The following is a 26,649-nucleotide window of genomic DNA, read 5'->3' on the forward strand; positions in this document are numbered from 1 at the left end:
GTTTCTGTGAGATACCACCTCTCTCACCAACAGGCAGTTATCTGCCTAGTGAGAAGGAACCTCCCTTTGAAGACTGCACCACACAGGACTCCAGTAACCACCAAAAAGTAGATAGTGAAACCCCTATTTTCTCAGAGGACACTGCCAGAGTGTCTGGGAAAAGCAAGCGTTGTATGAGTCAGTCATGATCAAGCTTTTGTGGTTAGGAGTGAGAATGCCCTAGAGGAAACTACTTTCTCAAGGGGTCTCAATTGGAGAAGTTACTGCTGGAGCAGGTGGAGAGGTGTGAAAGGGGTGTGGGGCCCAGGTACTTGGGAATCAAATCAGTAGCAGGTTCCATTGATGCCTGAGGCAGGGTGCCTCCAAGGGGCCACTAGGAATGATTACAAGGTCCCAAGAGGCCCCTTGGAAAGAGTGTTCTGGGTCTCCTGGGCCTTAGCAGCCATGGCCAAGTCACTGCATACAACCTGGCAGGTGCTGCTCTGAAAATCCATTTTCTTCAAGTTACTTTCTGCTCTTGTGTGACTCTCCTGTCTTTGCACTATCATGTGTTTCTCTGGAGATGAGGAACTACCCTCTGCCCCAAGGGCTCTGTAATGCTGGGGGAGTGAGACAGAGGATAGCCTGAGAAGAGCTGTGCCAGGTGTGATCTCAAACATGTGGAACCCAGAGAGACATACTTTCTGCCTCAGGAGAAACAACTTGCTAAAGACAGGAACACAAGCAAAGTCTTAAATGACCAAAATACCCAATCCAGTATTTCTCCATCTGTGGGGTCCATAAAGTCAGTTAGGAAGAGGAATCCACAGACCAGCCTGGTTTTGACCACATGTGATGGCCACAGAACCACCGAGAAATCCCTCATGTGTCTGGGGTTGCTTGTGAGTCCAGGCTGGTTATGGCCTGGGACAGCAGGCCCTGGAGACACGTGGGAACATGTCCATCCGTGGGTGAGCATCTGAGGGCATCTACCTAGAGATGTGTGTCTGTAAGTAAAGGGGGTTTTTTACTTCTGTGGCAATGTGGGTATCTGAATGTGTGTCTATGAGGAGGCTGTGTCTCTGTGTGGGGTGTGCATCTCTGTATGTGGGATGTGTGTGTGGTGTGCATGCTTCTGCTTATGGTATTTTTATCTTTGGGTGTGATGTACATAAGTGTGTGTCTGTGTCTTGTCAGTCAGCTGGAAGAGTGTCCTTAACTGCTTCTTCTAACAATGTCTTAGGCTATCTGAAAAATCTCCATGCCATGCAAGCCCTACTCATTGCTAACTACTATTTCCGACTTTTATCAAAGCAGCATCTCTCCTGCCCCTAATTGGAACAACCTGTCTCTTAAACTAAGTGATGGGACAAGCAATATCTAGGTTCATGAAGAATCCTGGACCCATGGAATGCCAGTCCGTGGACTCTTCTCAGATGATAAGGAGCTCCACAGGCCAGAGACGATCAAGTTAATGACTCAGAGAAATGTCAAGCTGGGTGGGAAATGCCTGGGTCTGGGTGAGATCAGAAGGTATACTGTATCAACAGCCAGCTCTGTGAGGTAGAGGGTAGGGAGATACGTATGGGGTAGGGGGATACAGCCTGGCCATATACATGTGCATTAGATCCCAAAGGCTCTACTGCTGGAATCCCACTGGTCAAGCTGGTCAGAAAGCAAATGTCATAGCTTCATGGAATGGTGGGAAGATGTGATCAGGCAATGGGAGAGGAAGTCTCCCTTGGTCTGTGGCTGAAGAGTCTTTGACCCCAATTCTGGATTACCTTAAAGTACTTGTCTAGGATTTCACTGTAGTTGCTGCCTTTAGAGAACCAGCCATCTGGAACAATCTCTGCTTCCAGCCACTGGATAATGCGACGCCGGAGCTCATCGCGGTTGGACTGATAGCAAACAACTGCAGGAAAGGGGAGGGAGATCAGCTGAGTGGTGAGGACCCCAAGGTCACCCTGCATCCCTACATGGGAGGTTCAGTGCCTGGGGCTCTGCATGCAACAGCTCATTGAATTTTCACAGCACTCCAAGGACACAGAATTATCACACACATTTTATAGGAGTCAACCCAGGATAGACAACTGGAAAGTGACCAAACCAGGATTCAAGCTTATGTTTCTAAAAAACTTGTAAGAATTGAGAATATTGAAAAGAGAGACTATGTTGCTTAGGTGAGAAAAACATCAGCAGAAAAATAAAGGACATTTTCATTAACTTCAGGAAGCTAAGGGGGAAAAAATCTATCAATCAATAAACAGCTCTCCTGGCTCACAGATGAGCTGAAATAGTAAGTGCATGAAGGAGCACATTATAATCCTTCATGCCACCAGATTTTACATTCTCTCTCTCTAGCTTTTTCCTCTTACCAACTGGGTCTATCAAAACTCTCCCACTTAAAATTTTACACTGTCTGAATTATCCTTTGTTCTAAAACACAGAAAACAAGGTCAAGAAAGGGCCATGCTGAAACCCTGCTCTGGACAGCTGTTTCAAGACACTTGGCAGTAACAGGTGGGACTGAGAGTTGGGTAGATGGGGGACAGCGAAGGAAGAGCTTTGGCAAGTGGAGATTCCTAGAAGACAACACACAGTGGGATGTGATAAGGGCCCTGAGCCAGGGGAATGGAAATCTGGGCTGCCACTTCCAAGCTGTTTAATGCTGGGAAATTCACTTAACTTCTCTGAGCCTCGATTTCCTCATCTATGAGGTCATTACAATAAGGTCTACCTCACAAGATTATTGTAACGATCTAAGGAAAAGCATATGCTAGAGGTTCTGTAACTATAATGATGAAATTTTAATTTTGATTCATGGAAAACCATGGAAAACCATGGAAAAAGTCCTACTGGCATTTCCAATTATCTCCTTTCAAAAAAAAGTTGTGCCTTCTGATTCTGCTAGTCCTGTGCCATCAGCCTATCTTACAGAGCATCGAAGGAAGGATTCAGTGGCTTTCCTGTCCTTTTAATGCAATCACTACTCAGCAAAAACGGAAAACACAGCCAACATTCTGACTCAACCAGCCACTTCAAATGTCAAGCACACACACACACACAAAAGCAGTTTTGCCACTTTTCTGAGCTATGTTGAGGAGTGACCAGTTCTGGGTCACAAGTTCTGACACACACATCTTGTGAGCTTCAGCAAGGAATGTGAAACACAAAATTCCCTCACAAAAAGAATCTCTTCCCTAAAAGGCACCCTGGAGAAAAAAACAGGCTCTCACCTGGGCTGGCAGATGGACTTATGGATTTCTTCTCTGCAAGACAAAAGGAGAAAATGTGTAAGGCCAAGTGAAGACAAAAGAACATTTCTGTGTATTCTGCTCGGATTACAGTCATCCCACGTTAAGGGGGCCGCTTACAATCTTTTCATCATTTTGTCCTGGGTCCCTGTCTCCTTTCCTTCTTCCAGGGCCTAAGTATGGAGATCTTTTCTTCCCGGCTCTATTTGACATTTTTGGGCCACTGAGTCAGCCTTCCTGGTCTCATACCTCTTCCTGTTAGGTTGAGGGGTGGGGATGGGTGGCTGGGACTTTGAGAATTCACATGGAATCATTACAGAGAGGAAAATGGAGTGGAGACCCACATGTGGAAACAGTTTCTTGTTTCACCAGGGCAGTTCAGGCTGGGAGGGGCTGAGTGGGACTGTGGCTCGGCAGGGAGCTTGTGTCTAATTAGCAATGAGCTTAAGACCCCCTCCCTCTTACCCTACTGGCAATGGTTTGAGTGCAAAATAGGGGAAATATATAGACCAGGGCTGAGAGGTGCCCAAATTTAAAAAGTGAAATTCGGGGTGCCTGGGTGGCTCAGTCGGTTAAGCATCCGACTCCTGGTTTTGTCTCAGGCTATGATCTCGGTCATGAGCTCGAGCCCCGTGTCGAGCTCTGTGCTCAGCGTGACGTCTGCTTGAGATTCTCTCTCTCCCTCTCCCTTTGCCCCCACCCTACCGTACTCTCGCTCTAAAATAAATAAAATCTTTAAAAATAAATAAAAAGTGAAATTCACCTGCTTTTTAAAAAGGCATAGAGTTCATTTAAACATTTCCTTATTATTGTTGATTATTGATGTGGTTCCCTATGCACTGCAGACAGTACTGGAAGCTCCCCTGGGAGTCTGATGCAGGAAACCCTGGGTACAGGTCTGGGCAAAGCCAGGATTCAGGGCAAAGCCAGTAGGCTCATGAGCGCAAGAGCATGCATCTCCAAGTAGCTGGGTGGTCTCCATGGCTTTGGGTGCTGTGGCCCAGTGGAAAGGAGTGTGGGAAGCCAGGCCACACTGCTGCATCCCATGGCTCCTCTGGCTGGAGCTGGGAGATGGTGGTAACAGCACTCCTTACCTTTGCAGTGTCCATCATAATCGACCTGGATTTTGGATCCAGTGAGGCAGGCGTCTCGATGCAGCTCACAGTGGTTGAGGTAGGTCTTGCCGTTGCTGCCGCACACAGGCCTCTTGTGAGGTTTGCATTGCTGAAACAGACCCGAGGAGGAGGTCTCTGTGGTCAGGGTGCCAGCACGCGCACGCGCGCACATGCACCTTGTGGCTACATCCTGGGAGGGAGCCTCAGCTCTGGCATCAGTGACTCTACTCCGTGCAGCCTTGGAGGCACCCCATCATTTTACAGCCCTGCATGGCCCACTGTGCTGATCCCGGTTCAGGGCCATCTCTTTTATTCAGTGAAGACTCGAGTAGACCACCCTGACCCTAGCGAATCAGCAGGAAGGGCATTTTATTAGAAGTCAGGAATCTGGACGCTCTAGACAAGTACTTTAAAGCTCACTTTGGAGAAAGTCATGTGATGTCTTTGGATGATCTCAGGTCCCTTAAAACACCAACATTCTAAGACACAAGAGCCAGAGCTGAGAGCGGGGGATGTGGAGAATGACAGGCAGGTGTGTGTGTGTGTGTGTGCGCGCACACACACACACACACACACACCCAGTGCTTCAGTTCTTCTGGGGTTTAACTAGAAGGATGTTTGCTCTCTCACTTTGTGTAGTATTTGGGGGCCATTTTGTTTTCCTCCTGATCTCGCAAGGGCTGTTGTGAGGCAGGGCTGGGGATGCTGGTCTTTGTGAAGTATTGCAGAGAATCGTTATGGACAGGGAAATGGACTAAAGTTCACTTGGCAACTCGGTTCTATGCTGGCTATTTAAAGGGCCATGGTCACAGGCAAGCTTGGTTTCTTTAGACGTCTGCGGTTTTTGAAAGATGGTAAGGGGGAAGCAAGTTCAGCTCAGCCCTAATGAAGGCACCAAAGCCAGAAAGACCAGATGTGGTAAGAAGGAACACAGAACACTGGAGCTGGAAGGCAGCCCTGCTTCTCCGATTTTAGATGAAAATACCAATGTTTAGGAAGACAAACTTCATTTAACCAATATTTATTATTGAATTCTTACTAAAAGTTCTACATGCTGGGCAAACATAGTCTCTTGTCTTTGCAGCATCCAGTGGAAACTGATTTGCTCGAAATCACACAAATATATGTGGTCAAGGTGAGACTACACAGCAGGTTTCCTGACTCTAAGTACAGGCTCATGTCATCACACAGTGGACAGCTAAACCTCTGGGGAGAGCCTCCTAGGGTTCCCAGTGGATCTGGTTTTCATGTTTCTAAGTTGGGGGACTTCCTTTCTGAGACAATGGATCAGATCCTTCACCTGGGGACTACATTAGGTGTATTTATTTGCATAAAGGCAAATATATTTCTAGGCTTCTGTTGGTTTGACAGAAAGGGGAGAGGAAGGTATTTATGTTTGTCTGAAGAGAAGTTGTCAGAAACCTGCTTACAAAAAAAGTATTTCTCAAAAGCTCACGTTGCTTTTTAAACCTCATTAAAAACAAACAAACGAAAATTCCTAAAAAAACTTCATTTCATCTAGTAGTTTTCTAAAAACGTGCATATCCTTTGACTTGGCAAGCCCTAGTGGGAATCAATCCTATAGAAATAAAGGCTGCAGCATGTAAGGATATTTGCACAAGGATGTTATTGTTTGTAGTGGCGAACAACTCAGGAAACAACCTAAATGTCCACCTATGGGAAAATTACTACATAAACATGATGCTATTACAAAATATTTATTTCCATTTTTGTATAAAATAGGGGGGACCCTATATGTTTATAAGAGCATAGAAAAACAAGTGGAATAATATATATTGAACTGTTAACACTGGTCATTTCAGACTAATCGGATTTGAGGGTTATGGGGAAGATTATGAATTTTATGTTTATACAAATGTCTGTATTATTTGACTTATATAAAGCATTATTAAAATTTTGACTTAAAACTAAACATCTTTTTAAAAAAGAATATCCCTGCATTCACATTTGGTTTTTAACTCTGGGATGAAAATCCCTTGTTCTTCAGATAGACACGGTATGCTTTTTATAAAGGTGATGAAATTGTTGGCCCTGCCCTGCTGACTAGCAGCTCCAGCAAGGTAGCCATTTGGCCTTGGCTATTGTCCTCTGGCTCCTGATCTCAGGGCTTACCTCAATGCAGAGGCAGGTGGGCTCTCCCTTTTCTGTGACTGCACATTCCCGGCCGGCTCCACAAAACACATTGGCACAGATCTTCGATTTGCTCCTGAGTTCGTCCTAAAACACAAAATCATAAAGGAAACCACGTCACGGAGAAGAGCCTGTCATGGCATAAGCCAATGGTTGTGGCAGTTACTTTCCAGACTCAGGTCTTGGTCTGGAGTTGCAGCTCATGGTTGTTGAAAGTTCCTGAAACAGCTAGAAGCCATCCCCAAGAGCCAGCCCCGGACTTGCTAGCACTGCTCCGGCCCAGGCCCGGCTACCTCGGAGTCCCTCAGATCGTTTCTTAAAGAGCAAGAGACTCTTTCTTATGTGCTTCCTTTCTTTTAAAAATGGTTACTCAACACCCCTGATATTTCAACACTACAGTAAAGAGCTATAAAGGCAGACTCTGTCCTCAAGAAGCTCCGCGACTCTCTGAGGAAGCTCCCAAATAGAGATTTAGAAAGCAACACGGAGGTGCAGCAACAGGACCACCAGGAGCCGGAAGGGAGAAGGAGGGCGAGAATCAAGGGAGGATTTCTGAAGATAGGATGCCTTAACGAACTCCTAAAGGATGAGAAGAGTAAGCCAGACAGAAACAGAGACACGTGAGAGAAACATGGCTGTCGGAAGGACCAAAATCTCACTGGGTGGTGTTTCGAAAGGCAAAAGAAGGATAGCTAAACCATCGGGAACACGGATTTGCTATTATTCAGTATGGTCTTATTCAGCCCCCTCCACATCTGCCCCTAGCTTCAAGACCAAGAGGGCCAAACCACCCGACAGACAGTAGAATTATCCTCAAACCACTTGTGGTCAGACATTCTTGTTTAGACGTGCTCAGCAGAACCTGCAGGCAGGGAATGGTCCCAGTCTATGCCACTGAAATGAGACTGGCTGTAGGCACTAATCTGTCGGTGACACATTCCTTCTCTCACATTAATTGGTGGCTAAAAAGCAGCCCCACCTCAGGTGTCATGCAGGCCAGCAGCAGTGGTGGTTGAACAAAGGAGAATGTGATTCCTCCAGCCTCTGACTGCTGAGCAGGCAGTCACCACAGGCCTCCCCGCCCCCGCCCACCGGGGTAGCACTAACTGACAAAACCAACAAAGATGGCAGGAGCTGTGGGGGGGTCAGTAAAGACAGAGGGGGGAACCTCAGATTCCACCCTTCAGACCATGTCTACCATGTCGTGCAGACAACTCACACCCACAAAGCTCGTAATACTAAAACTCTCCTAGTCGGTAAATGTTTCACATCCAAGAAGAGGTCAAAGAAAACAAAAAGCAAAGTAGATATTGAGAGCCGAGGGCTGTGCCCAATACAGCCGGTCTGCTGCCACCTGGAGGCTGCTTTGCGAACTCCAGGTTATTATTGTCTCTCCTCAGCCATCTTGCCTGTCATGCAAGGATCCCATTGGTCCAGAAACTCGGGCCATGCTCACATTTCATTGGTTCATAGGCTGTTGCTAAACCCATTCTTCTTTAGATGTTGCTAAGGCGATTTCAAAAAAGCTGGCAAGCAGGGAAGAAAAGAGGAAGTAATTCCCAGAATGCTGGGGGGACTGGAGCGCTGTTGTTTCCTAAACCAGGAGTGGAGATAAAATCAAGCATATTCTCCGGGCAGGGCCCTCCTCACTGCGCCTGGGAAAGGAAAGCAGTTCTAAAATGGAAGAGGAAAAGGCTATTGCTGACCAGTGTAAAATACCTCAGATAAGACCACCTTCTCTCCCCTTCATGAAGCAACACTCTAACCAAGAGATACAGACAAATAAATTCATAAAAAGGCATGCCCCGACACAGGCCTACGCTCAAAAGACACCAGTACACAGCTCCACCGGCAGACCTTTTACCACTTGGCTGTGCATCTGTAACTAGTCACTTTAATTCTTTGAACCTCAGTCTCCTCATCTGTAAAATAGGGGTAAATACCAGCCCTGCCTTGTGAAGATGAAACGGTATATTTGGAAGGGCATCATAAACTGAAAGCAAGCAGAGCTTCTTGCAGAATAGCCTGTGGCACGCACAGAGCTCCTTTTACCTTCTGTTACTGTTTTTAGTGAATAATAAAGAGGAATTTACTTCCAGGTTGAATTCAACCCAAGTCATTTTTCCAGAAATAGTTCTCCAAAATCATTTGAAGAAACAGATACTCTTTATTTAAAATATAAGGCCTCATATTTGAGCAGTCCAGTTCAAATTTACAAAATGTTTTCACACATACGATTTCATCTCACTGTATGAACAACCCTGCAAGGACATGTCGATTATTAACCTCATTTTATCGGAGAGGGAACTGAAAATCAGAAAGGTCAAGTGACTTGCCCAAAGGTCCCAAAGCTAAAACTGAGAGGAGCTAGGATTCCAACCTGGACCTTCAGACAACAGATGAGTAAGTTCCCATTTATCAATACCTGGCACTCTTCTAGGTGATTTGGATTATACGTTATCTCACTTAAGCCCTAGGATAACACCATGAGTTAGACACCATAACATTCTCCATTTCACAGATGAGGGAACTGAGCCTTAGAGGTTAAATAACTAGAACATGCCAGAGCTAAGAACCCACCCAACCAAAGGGAAAGCAGTTCCTTCATATTTGATTTACTTTCATAGTGAGAAAATTGAAGGTTAAGGAGATTATGATAGTGATGTGATTTGCATAACTAGCAAATGTGAGAAGGTGCTTCCAAGTGTGTCGGAGAGCTAGATTTGAATTCCTACATCCCACCTCCGCTCCCTACTTGCCATGGCCATGGGCAAGGTACTTTCTTTAGACCTCAGTTTCCTCACGTGTGAAATGGGACCACTCATCCCCGCGAGGGGTGTGTGAGCCCGTAAAGGAGATATACTGCCTGCAGCAGCGTGCCCGCCTCACAGCTGAGAGCTGCCGTGGTTACTGCCTCTCATTCAATTTCCCCACTGAGCGCTGTTCCCACCTCGGATGTCACGTCCCCACCCAGCCTCTGTTACCCCGAAATGATAATACTGAGAGCGGGAGGTCTGACTGAATGGAAAAAACCAAGGGCTAACAACCCGCCTCCTCTCCCGCTTAAGACCAGAGAGAAAGGGGGGGCCGCGCTAGTCACACAGGGATCCCTCTTTGCAGGTGGCACATCTGTCGATAGGTGGCAATCTCTCTCTTTGTCTCGCAGAACCCGACGCCGCAATGCGGAAATGCCGCCTGGACTCCCGCAGCTCCACCCTCCCAGCCTGCGAGCTGTGGGGCAGGAGGTGGGCGAGCACCGTACAGCCACAGGCAGCAGGATTTTTGCCCACTTGGGAGAGAATGCTCTACCTGAAGCCCTCCGACCTCCCGAGTTCTTCCCATTCACAGGCATGCTTTCACACGGAAAACAACAATGAACATTTTCTACCTAGAGGTGGCCTCTTTGTACCATGGAAAGCCCCTCTCCAAGCCCTATGTTCTTGGGGAATGGGATGTCAGGAGCACCCCTGAGGTTCCTAGAAAGTTCTCTGGCATGGTAGGTGGTCTTACCCCTCTGCTGAGTGCAGGAGAAGAACATCTTGAGAGGAGATGCCTATGGTATAAACGTGTTCCTGCTCCAGGGACAGGGCGATCAGTGGCTGCCTTGTGGGGAGGGTGTGGCGAGTGAGGCGGAAAAGAGGCAGGACAGCAGGTGACATGGAGAATGTGGTGCTTTGCAATATTAATTTGTGTCTGGTCCCTTCCACCTCAGAAATTCTGGCCCGAAGTGCAGGGCAGCCTGGATGGGAGCGGCTGGAGACAGGGGAACCTGCCAGGTGGAAGGTCACGATCTAGTGGGGATCACAAGGGCCTGGGGTCCATTGCTAATATTAATTCGAGCCCCTACAACTGAGTGAGGCTCTTCACAGCTATCTCTGTCCTCACAACGTCTGTACAAGTTTCCATATTTTTAGTCCCATCTAACAGATGGGGAGGAATTCGAGAGTTAGCAAAGCTCTGTGACATACAGAGGCCACATAATGGGGGAGAGCCGGGTCAGGACCTGAGCCCGGGGCCTCAGTATTCCCTTACAGGGAACAGTCAAGGGAGGGAGCTGTGGGCAGAGGGGACAGCTACGGCGGCTGGCCCGGGGAGAGGCCACAGAGCGCAAGGCAGTGCTTTTAGGAATTAGGTCCCAGGGCTATATGAGAATGTCATCTATGAATAGATAACCACATTGGCATATGAATTTGCTCTAGGAGTGGGAGGTCACAGGTGTACAAACCCCTAAGTCTAAGGGTACTTGTGAAAATGTGATTAACTGAATGGGGTTGGGGAGGGGGGCCTGTTCTGGAAGTGTGGACACTGATATGTTGATAAAAGTCAACAAAATACTTGCTTCCAGTGGAGAAACACTGGGTTTCCAGCTTTGACTTTCTGCACCATCTCTCTGACCTGCTTCTATGTCATTTTCATTACACATTGCAAACCATGCTCTGGGGCTTTGGTCTCATGGTTAAACTTCACAGTGCAAACTCCCCGTGGTAAAAGACTGACTGGGAACATTGCTAACTTTTACTAGGGGAAAAACTTTCTCCCTGAGCAACTGTTAGCCATTGCATGATAATAATACTTTATACTAGTACAGCAATTTCAATTAGTCTGTAATTTTCACTATCATTTTTAATTTAATAGGATAAGCAGGCAGGGGTTACTGCTAAGGCACTTCCAGACTTAACATCCAATGATAAAGAAGAAACTGAGGCTCAGAGCTACATGTGACTGGTCTAAGCACTCACAGTTGCAGAGCTGGGTCCTGGCCTAAGGTCTCCAGACTTTAATTCCACCCCTCTTTCCACAAACTACTTTGCCTCATTACAAATCAAAGCTAGAAAAGGTGTTGCTATGGATCCAAGGTCTAAAAAAATAAATTAGTTTTGCAATTAAAAAAGATCCTCTGCAAACAAAGTGAAAAGCAAGTTATTTGAAAAACCACCAGAAGAGGTGATGGTGTGTCTGAGTCTCCGGGCCGACCAGCATTAAGTCTGAACACAAACTACACTTAGAATGTTTAAAAAAAAAAGTCTTCTAAAGTCAAACAATTTCTGGAAGAACAGTGTGCTTTGGCAGGGGAGGGAGCTTATAAGCAAAACCATAAAACTGTCAGCTTAATATATCATCATTTCACTAAAGTGAACTGGGTCGGCTCTGTACCCTCCATCCTTTTCCTCCTTCCCAACTTTCTTTAAAAAAGAACAAAACAAAACAAAACAGAACAGCCTTACTTATGCCAAGGTGGAATTTTGGCTCCACTGGGCACTATTTTGTGACAAGTGGCTTTGTTGACAGGAGAAAGGCCCTCCTTGCTTTGCCAGAATTAGTCATGGAAACTTCACAGGAACACCAGGGCCCCTCAGATACGCTGAGCACGCTGGAGCTTGGGACAAAGGAATTCACAGAACTGGGGAGAGCCAGGGGGAGGCCTGGGTGGGGCCCAGGGTGGGACGCTGGCGGCTCTCAGGCGGCATTCTGGACTGGAACCCAGTAGCACAGGCGTGAGAGCGCCAAACCTCTTCCAGACCTTGAGATCTAGTTGGAGCGCCATGTGACCTTGTTCCACTCTCTCCGATTCTTTTGCTCTGAAAAGGAGTATCTTGCTGCATCGCACCTGCGCTAAGGAAAGAGGTGGAAGGCGATTTCTAGCAGCTGTTCTGAAGCACGTGACAGGAGCCTCTGCATCTGCAGGGTCAGTGGGCATCCCTAGATGTGTCCCTCACCTCAAGGAGAATGCACCAGGGCCACATCCAGGTCCAATGGACCCTGAAGCTTAAACGATTTGAGGGGCCCTCCTGAGATAAAGAATACACGATTATGACTGCAAAACTGGCCTTGTGAGTAAGGTCTGAAACTAAAGCTTAATTAGCTCACAATAAATCTGACTCTCCACCTACCCTATTATTTTCTTCATAAGCAAGAAGGCTTTGCGGCCTTTAGTCTATTAGAGCCCTCTTTAATGTTTTATACACATATAGCTTATCTCAAGTGAACTCCAAGTGCCTGCACATTTTGGCTTCTGACACACCTACCACTGTGCCCTGCCTGAGAAAATCCACAATAAATGTTTTTTACATTAAATTTCACTGCAGGGGTGGGGGGAATTCAAGTTAGTGTCAATGTCAGCAACCAGTGACAGTGGCACTCAGGATGTTTGGGGGAATGTGTGGCTGGCTTTCATGACATCAAAATAAGGGATGAATCACCCCAAGGGGATTAGTTTTAAGATAAAAAAAATCAAAAATCTATTATGGATTTAAGAACTACCTAATTCTCCTTTGTATTAATTTCTTTTTTAAAAAAAAATTATTTATTTATCAGGGAGAGAGAGTACACAAGCACAAGTGGTAGGGAGAGGGGCAGAGGGAGAAGCAGACGCCCCGCTGAGCAGGGAGCCAATGCGGGGCTCGATCCCAGGACCCTGGGATCCTGACTTGAGCTGAAGGCAGACACTTAATCGACTGAGGCACCCAGGAGTCCCTTTTATATAATTTCTATGTTTAGCTTCTATCTTATGGGATTAACATGTTCCTGACATTTTCTTCTCATTACGTGATAATGTATTGTGTGTCTAGAAATTACTACTTCCAAATTTCCAATGGGACAAGGCTGTTTACCGTAACCATTGTCTTAAGGATTCTGTCACATTCTCTGTGTTTGCCTTGTCAGACTGAAGGATCTAAACTGCCACCTTCATAGGGAAGTCCCCTCACTTTCCCAGCTGCACATTCACCATCTCTGGAATGCTTCCCACTCCATATACTTAGGTCTTTCTTGAGGTGGCCCAGCCCCAGCATGGCAAACTAGATGCTTGGTTTATGTAAGGCTAAGCTCAGTTTTCCGTGAGGGACTTGGCTAGTCATAGTAGAAGTACCGCAGCATTTAGTAAACACAGAGGTGGAAATATGTTAGGCCCTTTCACCCAGGACTGAGAAAAATTGCACATGGGTCTATGAGGTCTGGTTTCATCCCTGTTGGCAGTGAGGAGGCTCTGACTCCAGCACCCCAGGAGGGCGCCTCTGCTCTCATGCTTTCAGAGCACGGGTCACAGTGATGCACTTGGTGTCCCTGTGGAGTGCCATGCTGTCTCCCCAACTTAGGCACATCAGTGAAACCACACTGACTGACAGGGTTTACCAGGCTCCCCAGGATCTGTCTACAGTTCTCACAGTGATCCCTGGAATTTCCAAGATATCCTGTCAGTCTTCCTAGGAAGTGCTTTTGGTAAGGCCCCTATGTACAGTTTTACCCTTCAGTTTCTTTAGAATTCCTTGGTGGACCTTTTAAGTCAAACCACTTTTTGCCCTGAATTAGTCTGTTAGGTTTGATCGTGGTATTCATTTTCCATTCTCCAACCATCTGCCTATGATTTGTCCACTTTAAAGGGCAATGCAGGGGGTATGGATAGTCTTACAGTCTTCTTCAGTAAAGGCCAGGGCAAGGAATTAAAATCCACGAGACAGCATATTTGATAAATGCTTATAAAAAAAATCATGAATGATAACAGCCTGTGAATAGTGGGATGCAAGTTTCATGTAATAAACCTGAAAGGAGGACAGGATGTGGCCTCTACCTTCTCGGGAGTCTCCAACCTCATCGGGGCGATGAAACTCACAAACGCAGATCAGTGCAATCCTGAGTAGAGGGGGCTGCCGGCTCCAGGAGATGGCACTTCATGGATGAGAGGGGACGTGAGCTGAGCCCTAAAAAATGGTAGGATCTGGATGGAAAAACCGTAGGTTTTCGAGCAGGAGGGTCTCAAGACCAGTTCGGCAGTGGTACATGGGAAGAAGTGGGTGAGGCGGAACTGGCAGCAAAAGGAAACTGGGTAGAAAGTGCCTGGGATGATGAAAGTCTCATGTATGGTAGTGGCATGGATACAGAGAAAGGAGGGAATTCAGGAGAAAATTCTAAAGAATGAGATCTGGCAACAAACCAGATAGAAGAGAGGAAGGTGAGAATCCAGGGAACTGCCAAGATCCTTGGCTTTGAGAGCCTGAAGGTTGGCAGTGTGTCTTCCACAGTCAGAGACCGGGCAGAGGCCGAGTGGGGGAGGGGTCGGCGATGATGAGTCAGTAACGGACTTAAGTCTGGGGGGACAGTACAACATCTCACCGACAGTTGAAAATAAACGACTAGAGAAGCACGTCTGGACATGATCCATGTCAGTGAGAAACGGGGTCAAGGGAACAAATGAGCTCAGGACGCAAGGGTGGGAATGGAGGGCTGAGGGTGGCCAAGGAGCAGGAAGAAGAGGCTGCCAGCAGACCACCTGGGGGCTTTCTGCAAGCCAGCAAAGGTGCCTTCCCCTCTAGGCAGATGTGAACCCGGACCAGGTTACAGGGCTCAGCAAGCAGCGCAGGTTGGATTTCAGCCCCCTTCACCTCCTCAAGCAGTGAACAGCCTGCACGACTGTTATGAGGACTCTGAGGGCAAAGCAGCCAAGAAAGCAGGGCAGGCACATTGAGAAAACTAGGAGCAAAATCAGGATGTCTAGAGAGCTCCAAGAAATGGATGATGAATGCCACTGTATGAGAAATGATTTGGCAAATGTTGGGATGAAACAGCAAAAAAAAAAAAAAAAAAATTTTTTTTTTAAACCTCTGCCGAAACCTGAACAGCCAGACCAGACAGAGGCGGTGAGGTCCTATGTAAGGAGAACTGATACAGGAACCTGGAGAGAGGCCCTGGACATATCTCTCTCTGCCTCCACACTGTGTGACTTAGGGGAAGGTGCCCGACTTCTCTGGGCCTCCGTTTCCCCATCTATAAAAGGAAAGAATTGTAGATGATGCCCTAGTCCCTTAAACTATTAAGAGTCTCTTAACTAGAAAGCACAGACATTTGCCATTTCAGATGTTCTTGAGTATTAAAACTTTAATCTCCCAAGGAAGTTAACCTAGACCCCCAAACTAAAGACTGGTTATGTATAGAGCCTTCTAGGAGTGCTTCAGGTTTTTGCTGAGTTTTGGTGGTGGAATTAAAGTTGGCTTTTGCAGTCAAAGAATTTTCATAAGCAATGCTTTTTCATTCCCTCCTGGGTCATGACAGGAAATCAGAGGAGCCGTAATGGGACCCCAATTGAGTGGCCTGATTTCACTCTTGGTTGACTGGTTGGAACCCTCTACTCCTTTTGAATGCCATTAATGACATTTTTATTCTATTTGTGTTTGCCTTGCAAGAAGAAAAGGGAGAGAATGGCTAAAGGAAATTCACATGAGATTCACAATTCTTCATTCCTGCCAAGAACCTGTCACTGAAGTATGTCTGGGACTGCCAGGGCTCACATTTACTCAGCATCCATGCTCTAATTATTTCCACATGTAGTTCAAGGCAAATGGTTGATCAAAAGTTAAAAACAAAACAAAACAATACCCACACGCCTAAATCCCAGTACCCTCCACTAAGGAAGGAGGAGCTCTAGGGCAGCTATAGGAGACCTCCGAGAAAACGTTTTGGAAATGTCCCCTATAGTGCCAGGCACATCAGACCAACATCCCCACACATCCCCACACATTCCCAGCACTCCATCCCAAGCCAGCCCTCCACCTCCCCAAGCTTCCCCAAGCACTGAACCAAACACGATTCACATTCTTTGAACTTCTGAGTGGAATGTAGGATTTATTCCTTCTATGCTTTGGTAGAAGGCCTAAGAGATGGATATAGGCTAAGAGCTACAAGTTCTCTCCACCCCTTTTGCCCTGGGTTCTACTGAATTTAGGTAGACTCTGGGTAGTTCCTGATATCACATACTAGGGAAGAAATCCAGTGTGCAGAGAACATGGGTACCTTCCCCAAGCTGGAGAACAGTCTCCATGTATGCCGCTCCTTTCCATAATCCCAATTTGCATACGGCTCCCCCTAAAACTGAAAGTTAACTCACTGTTCCCCAAGGTGGTTCACATGAACTGGCACTGATTCAGATGCCTGACACTGTCATCTATGACATCTACTTGGCCGTATTTAACAAGGTCTTTGGCAGTGATTCAGTCTTCTTCCTGTGTCCGGGGTGATTTCATTGTTTATGTGGCCTCAAGATCCTTGACCTCCTCACCTCCAGTAAACCTCACTTCAGGAGGTATCTGTGAGTAGAGCAGGTAACTGCAGCAGACTAAAATAAAGGGCACAGGGCTCTTGAGGTCTTACATTTTGAAATGAAAACTCATTACCCTTTGAAAATGTCAGCACCGTGAAGTATTGTTAGATGCTTCTTTAACTTTAAAATGGGCAGAGAATGAGAGAATGTCCCACAAGACCAGCTACAAAAACAATGTCACCATCTGGGAAGTCTGATTTATTGTCTGAATTACACAAATTCTTCCTGTCCTTCAAGGGTCAGCTCAAGTTACACAACTCCATCCTCGGTGACCTTTTCCTCTTGAGTGTTAGGAGCTCCTCCTTCCATCTCTAAACTTTCATTCTTCTCTGTACAAACTCATTTGGTCACTTTTTTAAAAATGTAATTGATTATGCAGATTTTGTCTTCCCAGATGAACTGTAAGTTCCTAGAGGACAAGGCTTTAAAGTCTGTGTTCTAAAGTCTTTCACAGGTCCAGGCAGAGTACATTGTGCCACACCATCAACCTTTGTTGGAAGTATCTAAGAGCAACTGAGCCACACTGCCCTAAGGACCTAGAGCAGGGGCAGAAAGACAGCCCCCTGGGCCAATTCCTCTCCTGGGGCTGCCTCCTTTCAGGATCAGTTTTTTTTGGGGGGTGGGGGGAATAGCCTAAAGACCCCTCCCTTCTCCACCAGGCCATAAATATTCAGCCTGTAATTTCCCTAATGAGAGATTGTCTTTGACCCACAGAAAGACATTGGGGTGTGTGTGTCGGGGGGGGGAGGTGAGGTGGACAGGAGAGCAAGGGAGGATGGAAATGGCTTTCAGTCATTTCCTTTGTCCACAATTAATATAATCTTGCAGACATGACGAGGGAATGGGAATGGGAAAAGGGGAAAGGATGGAAGAGGAGGCAATGTGGGAATGCAGGGTACCTCGCAGGGAGGCAAAATTGGGTGGGACTTCAGAGTGTAGGGTGGAGGTCGCCAGAGAGCAGCCTGCCGCCTTGGTGACCTATGCAACGGAGAAGTAGAGAGAGACAAAGGTAAGCAAGAGGAGCCAAGAGAAATTGTGAAAATGGGCCTATTATCCAAGATAGCGGTTTTGTGTTAACTCTTCTCGGGAACCCTGCTCCTACACTGTCTGCGGTAGTAGGGAGCAAGATGGCCCGTCTGCAGAGACAGGAGGAAGACTACATTGCCGCTGCCCTATCCTACGCCCTCCCCCGTGTGCAGAAGATTCTGCGGGTCTCCAAGCGCTCCCTTCTGGCTCATCTACTAGGCTGACCTTACCGTGGGCTGCAGTACACTGAAATGGCAGTGGCCAGGGAAGGGCTAGGCCTCTGCTGTGCCCAAGCATTTTATTTGCCGGGGTGCTGGGCATCTTGAAAGGGACTGCGATGTCCAACCAAGAGCTGAGACCCTGTGACAGATGGAGGGGGCAAGGCGAGGGTTGGAGGCAAGATGGCAGGGAGGCGAGGGTTGGAGGCAAGATGGCAGGGAGGCGAGGGCTGGAGGCAAGATGGCAGGGAGGCGAGGGCTGGAGGCAAGATGGCAGGGAGGCGAGGGCTGGAGGCAAGATGGCAGGGAGGCGAGGGTTGGAGGCAAGATGGCAGGGAGGCGAGGGCTGGAGGCAAGATGGCAGGGAGGCGAGGGTTGACTGGAGCAAAGTGGAGCAGAGAGGCCCCAGAGGCCCAGCAGAGCATAACAGTGTGAATCTCTACTTTAAAAACACAGACAAAGCCCTGGGACTCCGGGGGCAGTGTGGCTGCAAAGCTATCAAGTTTCTAGCATCCCAGCAATTATTCTCCAGCCTGTGGCACGCATGAGGGGTTAAAACGCAGCAAGCAACTCCACGCTAAATGAAGTCACCATATGTGTGGCTCCGCATGGTTCTAGGAGAAGCAGACAGATGTAATTAGAGGTTCTTAAGACACTGTGTTGCCATGGCAACTGTCGGCCAGGAGAACCTGGAGTCCGAGGAATACGGTCTTCCAAGGAAATGCCAGAGGCAGGTGGTGTTCATCATCCTCAGGCTCCACAGACAAGGCTTCTTCCCCCGCTCCCCGGCCCGGTCCTACACTCTTGGGGACCCTCCCTCTCCAATTCCTCCTCATCCCCACTTCCTATGCCCCAGATAGGCACTCAGAGCAACTCCAAATGCAGACGAAGCGCTCCCTTCAGATGGCATCCAAAGGCAGGAATTAAGAAGAAGTCGAATCTTGGGAGAGTTCGTTCAGGAGACATTGTTCTCTGGGCAGTCTCTGGTCCCGGGGGCTTTCTAGATCTGAGTGTGGGTATCACGAGGGGAAGCTGCAAGCTTAATTTACATATCACTCTGGAGTCCAGTTCCTCTATGAGGCGGATGCTGGATGGGCACCATAGGACAAGTAGGGGTATGTGAGCTTGAGTAGGAGGATGTCTGCTCTTAGTAGGCAGCCGTGCATTTATCAGCCAAACTGGAACATTTTGAAAGTAAAAGGAGACCTTTAAAATAGATATACTTGGACAACAGGCGGAGACTGTGACATCTGGTCACCTCAATTAACAGGCTACCTAAGGGGAAAATTACTACTTCTTTTTTACGGAGTGGAAATTCTAACCTGGTGTCTATGAGCCCCCAGAAACCCAGCTATGGGTTTTGGGACTGGATTTTCCTAGAGCATAGCCTAGGAAAGATGAGAAACTCAAAGAAAGTACTACTCCGGGCATGAACTGCCTTAATCTCTTGATTCAATTGCCACATGAGGATATTCATGGTGTTCTGCTGTTGCAAAACTGGGGAATCTGGGCAGACGGGACCACTTTCCTTCAAAATCTCGGTCATTACAAATCCTTCCAACTGCTTCTCTAAAGAGAGAAACATTCATTTCACACATGTTGCCAAAGAGGGATGATTGTCTATGGATTTATGGCAATAATGTGGTCAATAGAGTGGGATCATTCCACAGCAGAGAGACCTAATAAATCTCCCCCTGACGAGTGGAGGTTTCCAGGTGTACATTCTTACACATTCCTTAACAACTAAACCAAAAACAGTGGCTCAGGGATTCTGTGGTCCCAAAACCCAGGGAAAGGCTAGACTCTCCTAGGGAACCAGCAGAAATGACTGTATTTTAGGCACAACATAACCAGCCCAGAAATTATAAGAATGTGGTTCAGCCACAAGCTACGTTACAGAACGATGGGATGTGCAGAGGGTAAGGCCCACCCAGGGTGCATCCCCTAGTATTTTCTCAAAGGCTGTGGGAATCACAGCCATTTGATAAAAGTTCCTGGCAGTTCCTTGACAACCGTGACTAGTAATGGCCCTCATCTCTCAACCCTGGCTCAAGGCTGGGAACCACTGGGGCCAACTTGCCTTACTTACCTGCACCTAAATGCAGACAGGTTCTAGATACTGGGGTGCAAAACTCTGAACTTAATGTGTAGCTTTCCCAAGATTTTTGGGTGGCAGTAAAGGGCTCCTTACAACCTGTAAGCATCAATTAACACCATGGCTCTCTGCTAAGCGTGTATGCTGGGAAGTCCTGACACCCACTGCAGGTCCCCTGCATTTTAATAGTCCAATTTCAAGAGATATTAACCTTTCTGGAACAAATTAAGAACTTGATAAAATCAATCCCTTTGAAAGAAAAACAAAAACAAAAACAACAACACTGCAAGCACAAGTGAATCTGCATTTCCTTATCACTGTCCAAAGTAGAACTGGACAAAACCTATTTCCAAGCAAGCAGTCGAGCACAAGAATACCAAACATCAAGTTGGATGCTGGGGACTCAAGGAAGGATAAAGCACAGTCCATGTCCCTAAGCTGCTGACAGTTTAGTTGAGGAGTTGAGGGGGTGGGAGAGGGAGAGGGAGAGAGAGAAAATCCCAAGCAGGCTCCACACCCAGCATGGAGCCTGATGCAGGGCTTGATTTCACAACCCTGAGATCACGACCTGAGCCAAAATCAAGAGTCCGTCACTTAACTCAATGAGCCACCCAGGCACCCCAATACATGGAATTTTAAATACCAACACAATCTAATAAGCGAAAACTCAAGACAATATGTAGCTCAGTGTGATTTGTGGTTAAGTGACAAGAGTCTAGAGCAGCACTGTCCAATAGCAATATAATATCAGTCGCACAGAGGATTTGAAAATTTCTGGTAAAATTTTAGAAAGTCAAAAGAAACAATTATTTTAATAATTTGTTTTACATAAGCCAATATAGCCAAAATATTACCATTTCAGCTTGTAACCAATAGCATCAGTGAGACATTTTACATGCTTTTGTTCATAGTAAGTGTTTGATACCTGGCATGCATTTTTCACTTATAGCACATCTTAATGAGACTAGCCACACAGCAAGAGCTCAATATCCACTGGTGGCTCATGGCTTTTCCTACTGAGCAGCCCAGCTCTAATAAGTTCTGGGTGCTGACATATTACTGAGGGCTGAATTGAGGAGGAGAGTTTAGGGAGAAAGAATAAGACTTTCTTTAACTAGGAATGTCTTATAGTGGTGTATATAATTGAAGTCAACAGCTATTTGAACACCTCGGTAAGGCAGCATGCTTGGCTGCATGGACCAGGATACTGATGTGATGAATATCCAGTCCTTTCAACACAGGCAGGTGTCCTGGGCACTTAAGCCTAATTCTGGCTCTGCTTTTAATGCCTATGGACAAGTCACCCTTCTAGTCTCCTCCATAAGATAAAATAGGTGCCACCTCCTTTAGTACTTTGTATGGCTTATCTCATAAAGCAGTAAGGGGCTAATCAAACTACTTATTTTGAAACTTCCCTTAACTATTTAAATACTTTTACTTTTTTTGCAAAAAAGCCCATGGACAAATTTGGCAATATAGTGGATATTTCTCAAAACTTTTTTTCTGTTTCTTGGCTCAACTGCTACACCCTGTTGCTGCCAACTTTCAATAATATTACACACACACACACACACACACACACACACACACACACACACTTTTAGTACCTTGAGATTAAACTCAATGAAAATATGCACATTCTATTCTTGAGACATTCCAGCCTTGCATTCTTTCCTTGGAGCAGTTGGGAAGTCACGGCGGGGGCAGCGGGGGGGGGGGGGGGGCTGTAAAACTTACTCAGGCTGGCCAATCAGCCTTATCTGAGTCAGGAGACCCACCAAGGACAGACTGCCACGTATTCTGCTCCACTGTAATAGCAGAACTCCCTATTTTTGCAAAGATTAAAATCCTCTGAGACCTTCAAACTGTACCAACAATGCACAAAGACCTCTTTCTCTGTTCAATTTGCTTTCCCCCCAGGACTACATTAGAAACTCTACACAAAAACCTACTAGCTTAGTTGCTACAGATTATCATTTGCAGTAAAAACACTTCCTTAGTATTATGTAGCTGTTTAATTCTCAAAGCTCTGTTCTTTAACTGATTAAACACTAGAGAAATGCCACATATTTAACTGCTTTTGGTTACCCTGACTCCACTGAAAAGTGGAGCAACATGTTATGGAAGTCAACAAACTGGTCTATGGGTCAACAGTAAGGGAGTTAAGAGAATAAGGGGGCAGGTAAGTAGGGATGTCTGCTCCTTAAAACCCCACCAACTGCTAATCACTGGGTCATTGGTGGAACTTCCCCCAGGATAAAAGATACCTCTGAGATCTAACGTGCAAATCCAGTGACACTGTTTTGCCCATACTGGTGACATCAGAGTTGCCATTCAAATGAACAGGAGACAGAGCAAGAGCAGAAAGGATCCCCCAAAATAAAGGTCTCAGTAAATGATGATAGTCAGAAGACAAAGTGACCAGAGGCTCTGGGGCAAAGAATCACCAACAACAGAATTTAATTTAATGCTTTATTTTATATTCCTTGGGATATTAGCTCACTCTGGGAACGATGCCCAGTTAAATCAGAATTGCTGTTCATGGGAGGAAAGAATAAAAATATTTACTATTTAGTAAGCCTCTGCTTAAATTCCAACTTCACCTGGAGCTGAGAGAGTCAGAATCCAGGTGTCAGACTAAGCAAGCCCAGCATTACTACCATGTCCAAGGTTAAGCAAAGTGTTGATGGGCAAATGCTGTCAACCATCTTCCCACGTACACAAATACTTGCAGAATCTGATATAGAGACCAGAGATTATAGGCAAGATACTGTGCATCTCCTCATATGACATATGAGACATTTGGATTCATTAATTAACCCATTTGACTGGTAGATCAACTCAACAAATATTTACTGAGCACCTAGTACATGCTAAGCCCAGTTCTAGGTGCTGGGGATTCATTGGTGAATGAGACAGAGAAGGACCACATCTTGAAGAAGTACATATTCTAGAGAGAGGAGAGTGAAAACAAACACAATTAACAAGATCATTTCAGATTGTGATGTACATTTAGAAGAACATAGCATATGTTTGACAGAGAAATCTGGGAGAGGGGACACCACTTAGATTGGATGAGGGAATGCTCTCTTGAGCTGAGACCTAAGGATGAAAGGAGCAGTTCAGACAGCCGGAAGAAAAATGCAAAAGTTGTGACACAGGGCAGAATTTGTTATGTTCCCGGAACAGAAAAAGGCTAGTGTGGCTGTGACACAGGGTCTAGCAGGGAGAGTGGTGAGAGCTTAGCTGGGGAAAGCAGGCAAGGCATGGAGCGTGTAGGACCTTGTACACACTGGTAAGAATTTTGTATTTTATTCTTAATGAAATGGGGAACACTGGAGGAGAGTGATGGTATCAGACATGTGTTTTACAAAGATTACTCAGGCTGCTGTGTAGAGAATTAGAGGGAGAGAGGCAAGAAGGACAAAGGGGTGAGCAGCTAAGAGGCTACTGCAATCGTCCAGTGCAAAATGATGGCGGCTTAGTCTAGGGCGGTGGCGATGGAGACAGAACCGTCAAAGGGGAGGCAATATATTCTGACAGTAGAGCCAACAGGACTTGCTGATGGACTAGGAATGGATAGAAAGAGTGAAATCACCGAAAGAAGATTCCTGGGTACTTTGAGTTGATAACCAAGAAATACCTCAGCCCGTTCTTTGTAGGTATGGACATGGCCATGCCAATGGTCCAGTATGGAGTCACTTCTGGAAGGATCTTCCCTCAGACTGGCCCTGGGGTCCAGGTAAGTCCCATGCCTTCTCGATAAACCTGCATTAGTTTAGGAAGTGAGTTCAGCAAGCCTGCTAAGACCTGGTGTCAGATGTAAATAGACTCTGCTTATGAAAATCTGTCCAGAACTGATCCGTGTTCCCAACTGTTCCATGGAACACAGCATTCAAGTACTTATAGTATTTTTGGAAATGGTGCCCTATGGTGAAATGTCTGGGAAACACTGCTTATAATACTCTCCTCCTAGAAAAGAGAATAAATGATGCACATGAACACTGTCAAGTTCTAAAAAGTCCTGCAACTAAAGAACCACTTAACCTAGCACATAGATTAATATCACTCACTACACTTTGAGAAACAGGGGTCTAGGCTCTGTATGTCTCTCCCTGTAGTCTGACTGTCCCCTGGAATTCAAGCAAAATCAAGAAGAGCAGCTCCTATTTACCGAGCACTTACCTTGTGGAAGGTACTGTGCATTAATATCTCCCTAGCGGGGCGCCTGGGTGGCTCAGTCGTTAAGCGTCTGCCTTCGGCTCAGGTCATGATCCCAGGGTCCTGGGATCGAGTCCCGCATCGGGCTCCCTGCTCGGCAGGAAGCCTGCTTCTCCCTCTCCCACTCCCCCTGCTTGTGTTCCCTCTCTCACTGTGTCCCTCTCTGTCAAATAAATAAATAAAATCTTAAAAAAAAAAAATATCTCCCTAGCTACACACACTATATACTGGTGCCATTTTAATTGATAGCTTTTATGTTATCATTTGTTCTTGTGAGTTTTGCTTTACGGACCATGTGTTCACTTAGCAAAAGCAGACATTATCTCCTCTGATCATATAAATCAGCAGTGTTCATTCACAGTATTTACTCATGCAGCGCTTAATATAAAGACCAGAAATTCTTCACTTTATCGCCCCATCTTCATTTACTTACCCCACTACAATTAAGAGTGAGAATTTCTCACTCTCATCACTGCCTCCCTCTTCCTTCAGGCCTCCTCTTCACTAGTTTCCTTCTTCCTATTTATTCCACTTATTTCTAAGACAAGAACCATTTGGGGGCAGTTCACATGCTTTGAACATCCTTGGGCTTAGAATTCCCTACTTTCTGTTTCTCTCTCAAAGAAAATGTCATGGCTTTCAGAATATGGCTGGCACATCTAAACCCTCAGATTGGGGGGTGCTTGGGTGCCTCATTCAGTTAAGCGTATGCCTTTGGCTCAGGTCATGATCTCGGGGTCCTGGGATCAAGCCCCACGTTGGGCTCCCTACTCGCGGGGAGTCTGTCTCTCTCTCCCCTTGCCCCATAATAACCCTCAGCTATCTGGAAGACAAACACACCACACACACACACACACACACACACACACTCATTTCATCGACCTCAGCAGAGAGAAGACTTTTCCTGGAGTTAAACAATAGATCACTGGGGAATGGGGAGGTCTTTACATTCCTGGCTACTGTAACACGAGTCATTATGGTTACTAAATGACAATGCTATTTACTTTACACAGAGCGAAATACTCGTAGCATTATCTAGAAAAATAACCCAATCACCAACTGAAATATAGCCACTGGGGAAGATCGAAGCTCACTCTAATCCACCAGCAATTCAATGATGCAACTTAAGCAGGAAATGAACAGCCTTCTATTTGATCAAATGTGTAAAGAGAAATTAGTGGGAAAATGCAATGACCTAGCTGTAAAATGACCAACACAGTGGGATTAACAATCCTCAGCATTGGCTGTTCTTAGAGGATTTCACATCTTCATGGTTTCCTTATTTTTGTTTAAGCAAAGGGAATGCCTACATAGGGCATGTGATGAACACACATAAAAACAACTTTTATAGTTTATTATCCAGGTTGTATTGTACATGCTTTTTTCTTTAATTAGTTTTTTCTTTATTGAAGTATAATTCACATATTATTGGTTTCAGGTATACATCATAGTGATTTGATATTTTTGTACATTATGAAATAATCCCTACAGTAAGTCTCATTACCCATATATGTACTTTTGCAGAAAACAAAGAAAAACACAAAGACAGGTGCCCAGTTGTATCTCTCAGAGATAAAGGTATTAACTTGGTACTTGTCCTTAAGCAATATACACAATATTGTATATATTGTGTATATTGTGTATACAATACACAAGTAGTTTAGGAAAATAAGTCTGCAGTGTGAGTACTGAATTTATTATACCCAACATTTAGCGAAGACTTCAGTGTCTGGCCTCTTTACTCAGAACACTTCCCAATGCTATTCTCCCTTCTAGTCCCGTCCCTTCAAGAAAGGAAGTTGAGAAACCCCTAATGAACTCACACCTGAAGGAGGGGGTTTTCTTTGACCATTAGCCAACCCTTCGTACCATGCAGAAAATCATGCTTCTGTTGAACATGATGCAGACACCAATTAATGCATAAAGTAGAAGGCTTTACCCTTAAAATAAATAGCTAAGCCAGGAAGTCTGCTTCTCTGCATGTGGCTGTTGGCAAGGCTAAGGCCACACAGGATAAGAAAGGAAAGAAAACAGAAAATGCCAAGGATAGAGGACTAGACGGGTGGGGGAACAAAGCACAAATGGACACATTCCTGAACGATTCTTAGGACTCTGAGGGGAAGCCAGCTGAACTTCCGGCTTCTGACATAGACCTCAGCCTGCCCCCAATCAACTGTAGTTATCATAATTATAGCATATAGTGAAGACCCACAGATAAGGCCGCCCTTGGAGGAGTGAAGCTGAGCATTCTGAGCATTTGTGACATCTGCCTGCATCCCAAAGCAGGTTTTTGTGAGCTGAGGCAGGCCACCACAGAAATCCTACCTGGGTCCTCCCGATAAGGACCATGGCCATGAAGGGAACTCAGGTATGTCTGAGTCTGAGCTCAGTTCAACAGCTTTTAGCTGCTCTAACAGAAACTCCACACATTTATCAATTTCTTACTAAGCTTTAGATGAGCCAGGTATCCCCGTGAGAATCACCAGAAATTTTTCTG

At 46.0% G+C, this 26,649-nt stretch overlaps 1 protein-coding gene across 1 annotated transcript in view; it reads right to left on the minus strand.

The window, feature by feature from the left end:
• Positions 1 to 26,649, minus strand: part of FSTL1 (follistatin like 1) — a 52,555-nt gene that overhangs the window by 12,104 nt on the left and 13,802 nt on the right. Inside the window, exons 3-6 of the mRNA XM_025874903.2 lie at positions 6,485 to 6,589; positions 4,331 to 4,460; positions 3,219 to 3,251; positions 1,764 to 1,894 (exon numbers count right to left, since the gene is read on the minus strand). Of these exons, the coding sequence (XP_025730688.2) occupies positions 1,764 to 1,894; positions 3,219 to 3,251; positions 4,331 to 4,460; positions 6,485 to 6,589 (399 nt within the window). The remainder of the gene's footprint in view (positions 1 to 1,763; positions 1,895 to 3,218; positions 3,252 to 4,330; positions 4,461 to 6,484; positions 6,590 to 26,649) is intronic.

This window comes from Callorhinus ursinus, unplaced genomic scaffold (genome assembly GCF_003265705.2).
Source record: "Callorhinus ursinus isolate GAN/ISIS: 27379988/994484 unplaced genomic scaffold, GSC_fseal_2.0 scaffold1, whole genome shotgun sequence".
Lineage (NCBI taxonomy): Eukaryota > Metazoa > Chordata > Mammalia > Carnivora > Otariidae > Callorhinus > Callorhinus ursinus.